General features: G+C 35.4%; 2 protein-coding genes across 5 annotated transcripts; one reads left to right on the top strand and one right to left on the bottom strand.

Moving 5' to 3' along the window:
• Positions 1-7,614: 7,614 nt before the first annotated feature.
• Positions 7,615-10,012, top strand: LOC111811156 (protein LOL1). Of its 2 annotated transcripts, none has more exons than XM_087117994.1 (6): positions 7,615-7,799; positions 8,180-8,375; positions 8,803-8,916; positions 8,995-9,108; positions 9,334-9,443; positions 9,633-10,012. In XM_087117994.1, exons 2-6 carry the CDS (start codon positions 8,312-8,314, stop codon positions 9,663-9,665), a joined length of 435 nt encoding a protein of 144 aa, XP_086974120.1. In that variant the 5' UTR covers positions 7,615-7,799; positions 8,180-8,311; the 3' UTR covers positions 9,666-10,012. The 2 variants fall into 2 exon arrangements, with proteins under 2 accessions (XP_086974120.1, XP_023553673.1); XM_023697905.2 differs by lacking the exon at positions 7,615-7,799 and adding an exon at positions 7,812-8,022.
• Positions 10,013-11,281: 1,269 nt separating this feature from the next.
• Positions 11,282-15,480, bottom strand: LOC111776305 (ferredoxin C 2, chloroplastic). Of its 3 annotated transcripts, none has more exons than XM_087117993.1 (7): positions 15,152-15,480; positions 14,749-14,812; positions 14,107-14,195; positions 13,126-13,194; positions 12,733-12,777; positions 12,535-12,623; positions 11,282-11,603 (listed from the first exon to the last, which is right to left on the bottom strand). In XM_087117993.1, exons 1-6 carry the CDS (start codon positions 15,407-15,409, stop codon positions 12,579-12,581), a joined length of 570 nt encoding a protein of 189 aa, XP_086974119.1. In that variant the 5' UTR covers positions 15,410-15,480; the 3' UTR covers positions 11,282-11,603; positions 12,535-12,578. The 3 variants fall into 3 exon arrangements, with proteins under 3 accessions (XP_086974119.1, XP_023511496.1, XP_023511495.1); XM_023655728.2 differs by having other exon boundaries at positions 11,282-11,614; XM_023655727.2 differs by lacking the exon at positions 11,282-11,603 and having other exon boundaries at positions 12,318-12,623.
• Between the last annotated feature and the right edge of the window lie 341 nt (positions 15,481-15,821).

Genomic DNA, 15,821 nt, shown 5'->3' on the forward strand with positions numbered 1-15,821 from the left:
TCTTGTTCTCTCTTTTTCCAAATCATACCAAATGAATAAAACCAACTCCTAAAATGTGGTTGAGTTTGCCTTTCGGGGTTACCTGCTATTCTTTGTTTGCATTCAAAGGTCTTGTGCCTGCGCTGCATACTTACCGAGTAATCCATGAATTAGGGAGCGCTAACAAGCAAGAAAATGTCCCTTCCTATATTGAGAGATAGGCTAAAGCACCTTTACTAATATTCTAATAGTTGGTAATTCTTTCTTTCCATTTTTGTTATTGAAAAAGGAGGAAAAAGGAGCAACTTTTTCGCTTGTTTTAGAAAGATGGTAGGAGTGTGTTAGCCTTTATTCATAGTTTTAAAATTCAGGGCTCATCTACAGACCGTAAAGCAGCTTCGCTCCTCTCCTTTCTTACGAATCTACGACTCTCTTTACCTCATGCAGCGGAGGAAATCAACAATATATTCGTACTAGTGGATATTCATCATTTTTCCATTCTCATTTATTTGTTTGACACCTTAAACTAGGCTCCATTTTTTATAAGTTCTGTTTGTTTGGTCTTAATCAAGATAGGCCAGGAGCGTGTCCGGTAGCTGCTAAGTCTCATCCAAGAGTCTAATCTCTTTGTACTATTTTTTTTTTTATCAAATAAAAAAAGGGGTCGATTTAGGCTCCTTCCCTATTAAATCTTGATATAATAGAGATAATTCTAATCACGCCAAATTTATTTAACCTGTTCTTATACATTCAATCAAGAGACAATGAATTACGGCTAAGCTAACGCTTATCTACAATACATTTATTAAATAGTTCTAGGCTAAAGTTGGCTGAAACTTGCACATCGAGCGTCTTACCATTTATGGGATTTTTTTATTTTCAAAACATAAATAAAACATTTTGCTATCGAATATGATTTGAAATCGATTGTGACATCAAAAAATGGTTTTTAATTAACACAAAAATGATGAGAAAAAGTGGGTTAGTGTTTTGATAAGATGAAATCCTTTAGGATTGAAATAAGGCCAACAAGTGGATGTCTTTGTTTAGAAATGGATTGGGTTAAAGATATAATTTAATTTGAGTAATATGAATAAATATGAATATGAATGATGTGAAAAGGGACACAAATAGTTACATTCTCATAATATCATTAAAATAGTCAACCTTATGTTGTCAAATCAAGTAGATCTTAGAGAGTTGTGTAGGCCCATCTAAAATTCATTCTCATCTTCAATCTCATGCAATGGAGGAAATCAACAATATTTAGTTTTGATTTTGTTTGATTCCAACTTCATCGTCTCTTTCTTCCAACTAGAATAGGAAAGTTTAAAAGTCTCCTAAATCGAGGTAGAACGTGTAAAGTTACGTGCATCTGTAACAGTGTGGTATGAAAGTTCAAAATTTCTTAGATAGAGTGAAAACGTAAAATCACGTGCTTTGTAACAGTGTGATATGAAAGTTCAAAGTTTCTTAGATAGGGTGAACACGTAAAATCACGTGCATCGTAACAGTGTGATATGAAAGTTTAAAGTTTCTTAGATAGGGTGAAAACGTAAAATCACGTGCATTGTAACAGTGTGGTATGAAAGTTTAAAGTTTCTTAGATGGGGTGAAAACGTAAAATCACGTGTATCGTAATAGTGTGATATGAAAGTTTAAAGTTTCTTAGATGGGGTGAAAATGTAAAATCATGTGCATCGTAACAATGTGATATGAAAGTTCAAAGTTTCTTAGATAGGGTGAAAATGTAAAATCATGTGCATCGTAACAATGTGATATGAAAGTTCAAAGTTTCTTAGATAGGTTGAAAATGTAAAATCACGTGCATCGTAACAGTATGCTATGAAAGTTTAAAGTTTCTTAGATAGGGTGAAAACGTAAATCACGTGCATCAGTGTGATATGAAAGTTTAAAGTTTCTTAGATAGGGTGAAAACGTAAAATCACGTGCTTCGTAACAGTGTGATATGAAAGTTCAAAGTTTCTTAGATAGGGTGAAAACGTAAAATCACGTGCATTGTAACAGTGTGGTATGAAAGTTTAAAGTTTCTTAGATGGGGTGAAAACGTAAAATCACGTGTATCGTAATAGTGTGATATGAAAGTTTAAAGTTTCTTAGATGGGGTGAAAATGTAAAATCATGTGCATCGTAACAATGTGATATGAAAGTTCAAAGTTTCTTAGATAGGTTGAAAATGTAAAATCACGTGCATCGTAACAGTATGCTATGAAAGTTTAAAGTTTCTTAGATAGGGTGAAAACGTAAATCACGTGCATCAGTGTGATATGAAAGTTTAAAGTTTCTTAGATAGGGTGAAAACGTAAAATCACGTGCTTCGTAACAGTGTGATATGAAAGTTCAAAGTTTCTTAGATAGGGTGAAAACGTAAAATCACGTGCATTGTAACAGTATGATATGAAAGTTCAAAGTTTCTTAGATAGGATGAACACGTAAAATCACATGCATCGTATAACAGTGTGATATGAAAGTTTAAAGTCTCCTACGTAGGGTTAGAACGTAAAATCGTGTGCATCGTAATAGTGTGATATGAAAGTTTAAAGTTTCTTAGATGGGGTGAAAATGTAAAATCATGTGCATCGTAACAATGTGATATGAAAGTTCAAAGTTTCTTAGATAGGTTGAAACTGTAAAATCACGTGCATCGTAACAGTATGCTATGAAAGTTTAAAGTTTCTTAGATAGGGTGAAAACGTAAATCACGTGCATCAGTGTGATATGAAAGTTTAAAGTTTCTTAGATAGGGTGAAAACGTAAAATCACGTGCTTCGTAACAGTGTGATATGAAAGTTCAAAGTTTCTTAGATAGGGTGAAAACGTAAAATCACGTGCATTGTAACAGTGTGATATGAAAGTTCAAAGTTTCTTAGATAGGATGAACACGTAAAATCACATGCATCGTATAACAGTGTGATATGAAAGTTTAAAGTCTCCTACGTAGGGTTAGAACGTAAAATCGTGTGCATCGTAATAGTGTGATATGAAAGTTTAAAGTCTTCTAAGGAGGGTTAAAATGTAAAATCGTGTATATCGTAACAATATGATATGAAAGTTTAAAGTCTCCAAGGTAGAGTTAGAACGTAAAATCACGAGCATCGTAACAGTGTGATATGAAGGTAGAGTGCAAACGAAAATCACGTGCATCGTAACAATGTGACATGAAAGTTTAAAGTTTCCTAGATAGGGTTAAAACGTAAAATCACGTGCACCGTAACAATATGATATAAAAGTTTAAAGTCTCCAAAATAGGGTTATAACGTAAAATCATGTGCATCATAACAGTGTTAAAACATAGAATCACGAGCATTGTAACAATGTGATATGAAAGTTTAAAGTCTCCTAGAAAGAGTTAGAACGTAAAATCATGAGCCATCTTAACAACGTTCAAAGGATGTGAGACAAGTTATTCAACAAGTTTTCTTCAATAATATATGTTTCGAAGTGGCCTAATGATGTGATAAAATCAACGACACTTTCTTGTTAGCTACAACCTTTTGCAGAACTAGATTCTCGTGTCTACTATCTACGGTCATGTTTCTTGTAAACCTATCAATTCCAAAATAAAAGAGTTCCGTGGCTAAGAATGAATTGTCCAGACCTGCAAATATTAAAATCAATTTTAAATTCAAATCCAAGCGCTTACAACTTTAGAAAGAAATAGTATAAAGAGTGTCTCTATTATCTTGAACGGAAACAAGTTCATCAAACGGGCAACATCATTTTACCTATTGAATTTACTTTGTTCCCAAAACAAAATAAAATCGAGCGTTTTTTCAGGCAAAAAGTCTGAACTTTGAAAAAAAATGGTACATGTCGAGTTCGAGTTGGGTACAAAGTAGATTGAAATTGAGGGAAAGAATAAGGCCAAAGTGTTTAAAGTGAGAATTCAAAGTGAATGTAGTTTTCAAATGGTCCATGTTTGTACACATTTGATTCAACAAAACTTGATATAGTTCTTTCACATCAAACCCTTCTTTGGAATTTCTACTCAACTTTGTTTTTGCTTCACAAATTGCTTCTTTCATGTCCATGTCCATGCTCCTCTTTCGAAATACTTTTCTTTTATTCTCTAAATCGTACGCTTTCTGTTTTTCACGAAAAAGGTCGATCTTCGTAATGAAAAGTTTGTGAGAAAAATTGGGTAGGAAGAAATTGTTAGTGTAACCGTTTCGAAAATTTTAAAAAGGGAGAAAAATCGAAAGCCCTAACTGCCGACTACAAAAGTCAAGCTTGACTCGACTGCTCTCGTAAGAATTTCTCGATTAGCTTTGGCATGTCACTAGTTTCATAATTTAGTACACAACTTTGTTGCGTGTTTAGCTTTATTGTGTTTTGACTTTGTCACAATAGCTTATGGAGCAATGTCCATTTGAGTTTGGCTTCACCGCATGGTCGGCTCGTGTTTAGTGCATTCGATTCTCTATAACACTTGGCTTCACCGCATGGTCGGCTTTATTGTGTTTTGTTTTCTCTCACGAGTTTAGAATCAGACTAAAAAGTGGAGTTATACGTCAAGATTTATATTTTGGAACAACTTTGGACTAGAATGTCATATCGTCTTTTCGATGTTTCGTTCTCGCTGACACACTGCCCGATGTCTGGTTCTAATACCATTTGTCAAAGTCCATCGTAGCAGATATTGTCTTTTTTTGGACTTTCTATTATGGGTTTACTCTCAAGGAATGTTTCAATCCCCTCACCAACCGATGTGAGATCTCACAAGACACGTGGCAGGCGAAAAAAGGACGAGCGTAGTTAGCAAGGTGGTGACAAATGTTGAGTTCTAGTGAGACCACGCCTTAGCTTTAGAAAAACGAAAAATGAATCTGTGTGGCTGCTTCAATCTGGATTCAAAGGTGCAACGGGTGCATGAGACCGACGGTCCACTCCGACTCATCCTGCTAGCTCAAAACTGCACCTGATTCGTCCACGCCAATATCTAAACTGTCTGACCCATAATAGTGACCCTATCTAACCTAAAGATGTCCACGAGGTAGGGCAGGGACGAAGATCGATTCGTCCACACCTATTTCATTCTCTATCCTTGCAAAATTCTCCATTTATTTTGTAGGAATCGAAGCAGGGATTCCATGCAGGAAATTTGCTAAGATCCGTTCCCCACAGAAAATTTTTTCCCATTTATTATTTAAAAAAAAAATACTTAAAATTCTCATTTTTTAATATAATCTTTATAAAAAAAAAAATTAAGAAAATCCTAATTTCATAAGCAAACACATATATATACCAACCTAATTTCTAAAAATTCAAATTTTAATATTACAACATACTTTTTAACCATTCTGTTATTATATACACTTGAAATCATCCGTACAAACCTGTACTCAATATTTTTTTTCTTATATCATGCATTTCGTAATTCTTATAATTTTTTTATCTGGTATATTGGGTCGTTACATAACCTTATTAAATTCCGTACACTTAAAAAAAAAAGATGTGATATGAACCAAGAGACATCAATCATACAATATACTTCAATGAATATGTGAAGAAAATATTGTTGAACTTATCAAAACATATTTCAATTCATGTTACACTGAAGAAGAAAGAAGCTTCATATTATAAACTTTGTGTAGATTACAATTGAGAGTAATTTAGAGTTATTGTATTTCATTAATGTATTTTAAGACTTTTTATTTAATTTAGGTTACATTTACATAATGGCTAATTATGGTCATAAAGTATGAGTGTTACAACTCTTGGAATGCCTTTAATAGTTTCATTTTTTAGGGTATATAAAGCCATGTATGTTGTATTTGTAAGGAGACTTGGAAAATATATATAAAAGGAGCATTTGTGCTTTCTTTAGCCAATGACTAAGTTTTTTGCAATTCTACGTAGTTTAGGTTGCATGTAGAATCATTCAAGCTCGACATGATCAATCTTACTTGTGGAGTGATTCGAATATCAAACAAGTGTTTGAGATATTTGATCAACAAGAATCATTCAAGCTAGACATGATCGATCTTACTTGTGGAGTAATTCGAATCTCAATCAAGTGTTCTTGCCTTGAGATATTCGATCAACAAGGTAATCCGAATCTTACTCCCCTTGCAGTGATTCCTTATCTTATCACTATGTAAAAAAAAAATAAATAAAAAAATAAAAAAAAAAAAAAAAAAAAAAAAAAAGCCAACAAAAGTATAATTTAATGGCCCTCTCTCTTTCTAATTTCTCCACCTTTACCTTTTTTTTTTCTCACTCATATTTATTCAATAATTTTATTGAATGGAATTATAAATAAATAAGATTTATTAAATTTTGGACCCAAAAAAAATATAATTGTTATTTTTAAGGGAACAAAAATAAAGTTATGAGAACGTATATTCAAAGTGGACTATATCATATAATTATAGAGATATGTTGTCGCTAACAAGTGATATAAGAGTTATGCCTCTAACTTACCCATGTTAGTAGAATCTTGAGTGTCGAATAAAGAAGTCATAGACCACAACAGCTAAAAGAAAGATCATAGCTCGATTGTAATGTAGCCTTTTAAAGAACCAAAAGCAAAACCAAGTGAGTTGGATAAATATTATGTTAAATTAATAAAAATACTCCGTGAACTTTCAAAAGTTTCATTAATACTTTCAAATTTTTTTTAAAAAAAAATCATTGCCGTTATTTTTATATGAAAACCGTTTGTATTTTGTTTAAAAAGTTTTATTAACTCTCCCATAAACCGTACCCTATAGAGTACACGTTTTGCTTACTTACTTTACAGAGATACGATCAGTTTAGTAGGGCACCATCCACTGTGCGCCAATGCCGAAGGGGGTTTATGAGTGTGTTTGTGTTTTTATGTGTAATGGGTGTTCTTACGAGGTACGTGTACTCTATAGGGTACGGTTTATGGGAGAGTACTTTTGCACCGGATTATGCGCACAGTGGAGGGTGCACTGGTCGTTAATGTCAAGGTTACTGCTTACTTATTTACACATTTTTTTTAGTTCAATCAGGTACCATTAGTATTTTGTTTCATAAATACCCATAAAATTTTAAAAATAGCATTAACACCCCATATATATCATTAAAAAAAAAAATGCAAAAAAGTTCTTACCATTAATTATGAACAAAAATCGTCTATCATACACGGTATAAATTATCTTTAAATTTTTAAATATTACTATTAATATTAATAATAAAAATATTTTTGAAGTTTAATATTTTTTAAATAAAATATTTACTATTTAGAATTTATTTATTTATTTATTAATTTAAGATATCCTTGAATCAAAGTTAAAAGTTGTAAAAAAAAAATTAAATACATCCAAGAAATTAAATTAAAAAGTCTATTTAATTTGGAATACACTTGGAAAATATAGTCTCCAAAATGTTATATTTTTAATAATATAGCAAAATAATAATAATAATAATAATAAAAAAGTAAAATGGAGAGAGAGAGAGGGGGGGGGGGGGGGGGGGGGGGGGGGGGGGTGTGTGTGACGCGGCTCCTCAACAGCCATCAGTGTATCCCAATAGAGAGGAGCGTGTGGCCCTTCGCCCCCACACTCACATGTTCCCAACGCCTTCATCACCAAACTTCAAAAATTAACCCAATTCTTAACAATACCCCCTTTCATCTTCTTCTTCTTACCATCCATCCGCCTGCCTCTCCACCTCTTAACAACCCTCGATTCGATCCATAAATCAGTGCTCATGAGTGGGGTTGATCGGCGGAGCAGCCCCTCCTCTTCAACCCCAAACCCCCCCGCAGCTATGTGGATTCAGAGCAGCCATTGGAAACAAGTTTGGAATACAAAAAGAATCGATAATGACAGGTTAAACTAGCACCTCTCTTCATAATCATCCTTTTGGCTCTCTCATTCTTGCTTGGTTACTTTGTCAAATCTCTCGAGTTTTTTTTACATAAACCCCTTTTTCTCTCTCTCTCTCTCTCTCTCTCTCTCCCTCACTCTATCCTCTGCAAGTTGCAACTCTATGAATCTGCCCCACTTCTTCCATTGCCTTTTCAAGCTTTCTTGTTGGGTTTCTCTTTATTTGGTTTGTTCCATATCTTCTTCAATAATCATACATTATAGTTCTTTACTCTGTTTTGTGGGTTTTGCTTCATTTCAATCCAAATTTCAACCCAACCCATGATGTAATTTTGTTTCTAATCTGTTCTTGTTTAAGGGTTTTCTGTGAATTTGTTCATCAGGCTCATATCTAGATTCTTGTTTCCATGGGAGAGTAGCTGGTATTGTTTGTTGCTGAGGCAGTGAGGTTTTAAGAGGTGGGTTGGAAGAGAAAGAGAGAAATAGGGAAGATTTTTCCTCTATCAAGCTGCAAAATGCCACCGGTTCCTCTTGCACCATATCCAACACCTCCAGCACCTTATTCACAGCCTGCTAATGGTATTCACTCTGTTTCAAAGCTTTACATTATTGTTTGGTTGCTGAGGAATATATTTGGTTTGTGTGAGATCCCACGTCGGTTGGGGAGGAGAACGGATCACTCTTTATTAAAACCTTTATAAGGGTGTGGAAACCTCCCCCTAGTAGACGCGTTTTAAAGTGAAAGCCCAAAGAAGATAATATCTGCTAGCGGTGGGCTTGGGCTGTTACAGTTTGCCATTTTTCAACTTTCCGAGTGGGAAATCTATTGATTTTCCCATTCAATGGACCTCAGCCCCACTGTTTGAGGTAGCATATCCATAGCCAAATTGGTTATGAGAAACCCTGCAAGAATGGCTCAAGTTTTCAGGCTTAGTTTGGATTTTCTATGTGTTTGTGTGTGTTTTCATAGATCAGTGTTTGAAATGTGGATTTTGTTGGTCATTAGCCACACAGAGCCAGCTTGTGTGCTCAGGATGTAGAAACCTTTTACTTTATCCTGTTGGGGCAACCTCTGTTTGCTGTGCAGTCTGTAATGCAGTCACTGCCGTTCCACCTCCTGGTATATCTGTTCTTCCTCTTCTTTTTCACCATCTGCAAGAAATATTGGAAGTATTAGTTACTTTATGCTGTAAAACAGGCACAGAAATGGCACAATTGGTGTGTGGAGGCTGCCATACTCTTCTCATGTACATCCGCGGCGCCACGAGCGTTCAATGCTCTTGTTGCCACACCGTCAACTTAGCTTTGGAAGGTATGGAAATCTAACTAGTTTCGAGAGTGATTCTACAAATCTTGGTAAATTTCTTTGGCTGCCTAGAACAACTCCTTCCTAGCTAGCTCCCATCATGAATATCAGCATTCTCTGTTCACTAAGAACATATATTCGAATCCGTTCTTCTGATGATTGTTTGGGGATGCAAACCTTGGTTTAAGACACGACTCCTGTGCATTAAGCGTCGAATGTATACCGTTACAGCAAATCAGGTGGCACACGTTAGCTGCGGGAACTGCAGGATGCTACTGATGTATCAGTATGGAGCACGCTCAGTGAAATGTGCAGTATGCAATTTTGTGACATCAATTGGTGTAAGTATAAAACTTTCATTCTATTGAATTACTGTTAGTTTCATCAGTTTAAGCATCATCTGAAAGCTCAGAACACACCAACAGAGCTTTGATAGTTCTATATTTCCATTGTCGTTTCTTACTCGAATCTGAAGAGAATCCGTCCATTCTAGTAGTAGTACCTCACACTATTAATGTCTTTCATTGTAGATGACAACAAGTGCGATCGATCAAAAAGCTTAATAGCTAAAGTTACCATAAACATGGTTGTCCCAAATTCGACAACTGCGGCTTTGCAATATTCGTAACGGTCTACACGGTGTTTGTCCGACTCAACGAGCGGAGGTTCTTTTTCGTATTCACTTGTATAGAGCTTTATTTCTGTGTGTGAACTTTAAATGTTTGCTTTTTTCGTCTTCATAGTGCTTGAATGATGTTTGTATGATTTAAGTAGTTTTGGCCTCCTTGGGGGGGAAAGAATATATATGGTATCAGACAACTTTCTATACTAAGCTGAGTGTAATTTTTACCCTCTCTTTGTGAACTGCACAAGAAGGTTTATATCAGATATCAGCTTTTTGAGATGTCAATTGCTTGCTTCGTTATCACTGCATAATGACCTGATACATGTGAGTCTTGTTTAGTTGGGACCAAAAGAGAGATAGATAGAGGATATGACTAAACTGCAACCTTTGAATTTAAACAACATCCATTCTTCAACTCTTTTAAATTTCGATTCTGTAATGGTCCAAGTCCACCGTTAGCAGATATTGTCTTTTTTGGGTTTTTCTTTTCAGGCTTCCCCTCAAGGTTTTTAAAACGCGTCTGTTAGGGAGAGGTTTTCATACTTATATAAAGAATGTTTCGTTCTCCTCTCCAACCGATGTGGGATCTCATAATTCACCCCCCTTCGAGGCTCAGCGTTTTTGCTGGCACTCGTTCCCTTCTCCAATCGATGTGGGACTCCCCAATCCACCCTCCTTCGAGGCTCCATTGCTTGATGTCTGACTTTGTTACCCTTTGTAACAACCCAAGCCCACCGCTAACAGATATTATCTTATTTGAACTTTCCCTTCCGAGCTTTCCCTCAAGGTTTTAAAATGTATCTACTAGGGAGAGATTTCTACACCCTTAAAAGGAATGCTTTATTCCCCTCTCCAACCGATGTGAGATCTCACAGATTCCTACCCTATGGAATCCAAAATTGTTACATTTTAACTTAAACCGACACGTGAGCCTTCCTGAGTTTGAAACCCATTGGATAAAAAACGTCATGGACTAGACCAGAAAGTAAGTAACAAAGGGGGTCCCGATGACGCGTTGAGTATGCTCGGAGAGCTACGAACATAGGGAAGATAATAACACAATGATCACTATCTTCACACTGTGATTGTCCAATAGTTTGCCTTCAAATTTTAAGCAGATCAGTACTTGTTGATGCTCCAACAAAACTGCCTGTCCCACAAATTAGTTCAATGTCTACCCTTCAAACCTTCCTCCAAAATGAACCGAAAGTATCGAGACCAAAATAATATCTAAACCTTTCACGATGTATATATGTCTTTCATCCAATGAATGGATAGGTATTGAAGCCTATTTTAAAGTTCTTGTTTCTCTCAGCTAAATTATAGTCCTTTTCATCTAATTTGACCAGAAAATTGGCTGGAGGGGGTCCTCCTCCATTTATTTCTAGCTAGCTCATTGAGTACGAGGGAAACAATCAAGATCTCGTAATCCTCGAGCACAATTCATCCTAGCTGATACAGATCTCGGAGGCTAGATCGTCTTCAGACCATATCATGTCTTTTAGTATCAAACAAGGGAAACAACCTTGACACAAATATCTTCAGAAACCCAACTTGTTTCGAAAAAACTCGATCTTTTACTCAAAATAGATGGTTTGATATGGTAACATACAACAATATATTTTGATTAGAACGGAACAGTATGCTACAAGTCATCATCGTTCACATACAAAAGATCATAATCATACATGTGAAGGAGGCAAAAGTGGAGACAAAACAAGGTTATCTTGCAATAGCAACCACAGATTTGAAGATGTAACATTATAACCAGTTGGGTAAGCAGTGGGGGACCTGAATTATTGAATAGCAAAGAGTTTGTTCAAATGGGAATCTGATTTCCCTTTGATTTTCCCTCTTTATCTTGAAGCTCTTCAGCCTGACATTGACCTAAGAAAACAGAAGAATGACCAAACACAAATAATATGAACAACAGAAGCTTCCCCCCATCATACAAGCTCAAACAACTTCAATTAGACAACTTTTAGATCAATAATTTCAGGAGTTCTAGTAGTTTATCATTTTGTTCAATGAAATTAGCCGAGTTTTTACCTGTAGATCGAACAAATAGATCTATCAGTATGTCATCTAATACATATCTTTTGAAGTGAGGGAACTCTTTGATTTTAGCTTGACAAGCTACTTGCGTTTCCGAAAAAACGCATGAACTCTAGAATTTTTATAAAAGAAAAGAGGAATAAGTGCCAAGGGATTTGAGTGACTTGCCCTAATCAATAAGTAGGAGAGAGACGAGCAAGAGCACTGTTTTCAGGTTCTTATATGGTTCATTTTTTTTTCGTGTACATCTAAAATGTTTATTTTGGTCTCTCTACTTCCAAAATGTTCGTCTGGTCTTGGTATTTTTTAAAAGTGACCATTTTGACACGGATAAAAGTAAATATTTTAAGAGTACATATACCACCCTGAATCAAATCCGATGAATCAAATCCGAAAACTCTAGGACTAAAGTATGAACTTGATCCTCAATTTCTAATTGGAACATGATCAATGCCATGAAGAACACATTAATCAGAATATAACCTGGCTATTTCAATTCAGGTTCTAAAACTAAACCCTCCCCCCATCAAAAGTATTTGCATTCCTCCAAAATAAACTGCCTTCATTTTTAGTGTTCAAGAAGTACACAAACTTCCCATCAAACAGGATAAAGAGAAGGGTTAGTGATAAAAGAGAATGTCAAGTAATTCTAATATATTCTCCTCCTATGATATTAACAGTCATAAACCATACAGATAAAGAAAGAAGATGAAGGGTTTGAGCAGAGTAATGCTCCTCTACAGGATTCGTACATTCATGTCTCTGTCCATGGATCCTCCAGGATCAATAGTTTAGTTTATTCATCAGCCATGGCCAACTCTAGAGCATAGTCATCTCTCTCCTGGACAGTTTAATAAATCGTTTAAAACAACTTGTAACAAAGATAATTTAGATTTACTTTTATCATCTCCCACTAGACTTTGATATAGATTTAAAAGTAAAGAACTTACAATTGGCCCCCGAGCGAAGTATCTTCCAAATTGAAGCCAATATACCTGCATGCGTAGGGGATTGTTTAAAGAGAAAGTCTCAAACAGAGCAACATTTTATCAAACATTTTCACATTTTGACTTCGAGTTTTGGAACGATGACCCCATCCATTCCTCCATCACGAGAATCGCTGCATGAAAAATGATCATAGGACTCCAAAATGCCCAACATATAAAATTAGGCCAGACAGACAGAACTTTTGATTTAACCAATTCCAACTTTAGTATCAATGATTGGTTAACGTAAATTTGGCTCACTGAGAGAGTTACGAGGGGAAAATAGACTTATCAAGCTTGTAATTATAAAACTAAAGAAATTTGCTTCATTTCTCAAATTGAAATTTGAAACCATACCTCATCCTCATCTTGTGTTTCTACTTCAACATCTGAGGTTGGGAAACCTACGCAAAGAAGTGCATATCCCTGCAGTTTGGAGCACAATAACGAATTTCAATCGGAAATGCATTTAAATGAGATGATTAGATATATGATTTGCGGTATTCTTCTTCTTTTATCCTTTTCTATAAATTGTGCCAAAAAAAAACTACTAATCCGGTAAGCGAGACCTGCATTGGCACTACTCCAGTTCTAACCATGTTCAACCATGACAAATAAGTTCTTTAAAGAAGTAACTCTTAAGAGAATAATTCATATAGCTACGGTTGAGGATTATTGGAAGGGAATCCTACGATGGCTAATTTAGAGAATGATCCTGAGTTATAATCCACTCATTGGTACGAGACCTTTTGGAGAAGCCAAAAACGATGTCATGAGAGCTTATGCTCAAAGTGCTCAAAGTGGATAATACCATACCATTGCGGAGGGTCGTGATTCCTAACAACTACTTGTTGCTTAAACGTAGCTATAATCCACTCATCCAACTAAATAATAATAATCATAATAATAGAAGCATTCTAGGACCAGGTCTTGATTATTCTTCATTTTCCTAACCTGTAACCTGTAGAATACAAACTCAACTACGTTATTCTCATCCTCAATGAGCAGCAGTTGCTTCAACCATACCTAGACATACCTATACTAAATAACTTTGCCATGCTCACCTGGTCAAAAACTAAGATTAACAAACCCAAAATTCATATCTAGAATGAGTACCAGTTTTAGTTTACTAAAGCATCACAATGCATAATCTCAGATTTTGCTTCATGGCTTTTCCCCAGAAAATGAATCAATTCATATTTAAGAAAATTCAACATAGAAATCATGTGATTTCTGAATGGAAAACATTAAAGTACGACAGCATCTTCTTCATTTGGTAGAAATTTATTCCCAAAACAAAAAACAATAATAAGTCCAGAAATAAGTAAAACAAATTGCCTTTGATTTCAACTCAGCAGATATTCCAAGGGCTTCTGGCTGTCTAATTTGGCCTGATTTTATTCGAACAGCACAACTAGTGCAACAGCCTGTGATGAAACAAATATTTTCAGAATATGGCATATGAACCAACAATGGGGATCGAAAGGAATCATAAAATGGCTTCTTTGCAGGAAGTACCAGTCAAAAGAAGGGCAGGGGAAAATGTTTAGTTCTACTTTTTCAATGTAAATGATTTTTATCTGGTCGTAAACCATTCTGTTATTTGGGTTTCTTACACAGAGTGACCATGAAGGTACAGTTACATTCATTAAAATGTATCAAAACTATGGTTAGATTTTCTACGGATGTGTGTACTTTGTTCGAATCATGGCGCTAATTTATCGAAAACGTCACGCATTAGAATCCCATTTTGATGCCTATGCTTACCAAAATAAGTCTATGGGTTCATAAATCCACAATCTTCAGAAGTAACTACAATTTTTATGACAAATTTCAGCTTTCAAGTGACAAAGATCACTAGCAAACAAGTGAAATTACTGATACAACGCCCATACTTTCTATGATCAATGGTATTACTCATTGACATAAATTATAAACACGACAAAGTTCATCAATAATTGGTGAATTAGGGAACAATACCGTGCCTGCAAGCAAAAGGAAGAGATATGCTCTGAGCTTCGGCAGTGTGTAATATGTACTGATCCTGCAATTTTTTAATCGATTACCCGCGCCTCATAAGTCATTACCGTTAAACAATAAGAGAACATCTACTGGCACACACTAGAAATAAAAAGAGAGTTCAGAACTTCGAATTCCCAAACTCAAATCAATTTATACTCTTCAAAGACAGATCACAACAATATGTAAAACAAGGAGAAACGCGTTAAATCGATCTACAAAGTTGAAATCTCATTCAAAAGGCGAAAACAATCTCATTCAAAAGGCGAAAACAATCTCATCGACGCAATAAAAATTAAATAAAAAGAAAAAGGACTTATGTTCGTTCCATTTCTACAAGAGCAAAGTGAAAATGGCGCCGTACCTCAGGAACAACGAACTCATGAACAACGCCTCTCTCTCTATCGTGAACGGTGACCTTATGAGTGGGAATCGAAGGAGAACCGCTGTCGGTCTGGACTGCGACGCCGACAGCTGCCTGAAGCTCAGATGACGTCGTTTTTCGGCGACATTTCAAGATGTCAGAGAATCGACCGTTTCGATTTGTCGAGACGAATCTTCGGAAGGAATTTGGCTTCAAATTTACAGAACGGAAGGAAGTGCAGGGAAGAAGAACGTCCATTGGTGAGGTTGATTTTTGAAGCTCCGGCGAGTGAGTTTCAGTTGTGTGCAGTGATGAGATAACGTAATCAGAGAATAACAAAGGAAGAGGAAGAGAAGCAGTTATATGCTGTTGTACAATCTATTCCAAGAATTTGTAGGAACCATTATCAACCGTTGATTTAGTTGACTTTCATAGTCAAATGTTTTTCTAACTATAAAACTTAATTTAGAATAAGTTCTTCAAGTATAAGAGGTTTCTTTTAATTTGGAAAAATAATAATTTTTATTGTATTGATAATGAATTCTAAATTTTCAAATTTAAATTTAGTTAAATACTTCCGCCCGCAGATTTCTTCGAGAACAATCATAAATACTTTGAAGTAACTACTCAACAATTGGGCCATTCGAGTGGTAGATTTCTTCAAGAACAA

Source organism: Cucurbita pepo, chromosome 15 (assembly GCF_057944985.1).
Source record: "Cucurbita pepo subsp. pepo isolate OVF chromosome 15, ASM5794498v1, whole genome shotgun sequence".
Taxonomy (NCBI): Eukaryota; Viridiplantae; Streptophyta; class Magnoliopsida; order Cucurbitales; family Cucurbitaceae; genus Cucurbita; species Cucurbita pepo.

Coding starts and splice junctions, on each gene's coding strand:
- LOC111811156 (XM_087117994.1), top strand. CDS start 8,312: ATGCCACCGGTTCCTCTTGCACCATATCCAACACCTCCAGCACCTTAT. Junction 8,917..8,994: donor CACTGCCGTTCCACCTCCTG/GTATATCTGTTC, acceptor GCTGTAAAACAG/GCACAGAAATGGCACAATTG. Junction 9,109..9,333: donor CGTCAACTTAGCTTTGGAAG/GTATGGAAATCT, acceptor ATACCGTTACAG/CAAATCAGGTGGCACACGTT.
- LOC111776305 (XM_087117993.1), bottom strand. CDS start 15,409: ATGGACGTTCTTCTTCCCTGCACTTCCTTCCGTTCTGTAAATTTGAAG. Junction 14,813..15,151: donor ATGAGTTCGTTGTTCCTGAG/GTACGGCGCCAT, acceptor AAAAAATTGCAG/GATCAGTACATATTACACAC. Junction 12,624..12,732: donor ACTTCGCTCGGGGGCCAATT/GTAAGTTCTTTA, acceptor TAAACTGTCCAG/GAGAGAGATGACTATGCTCT.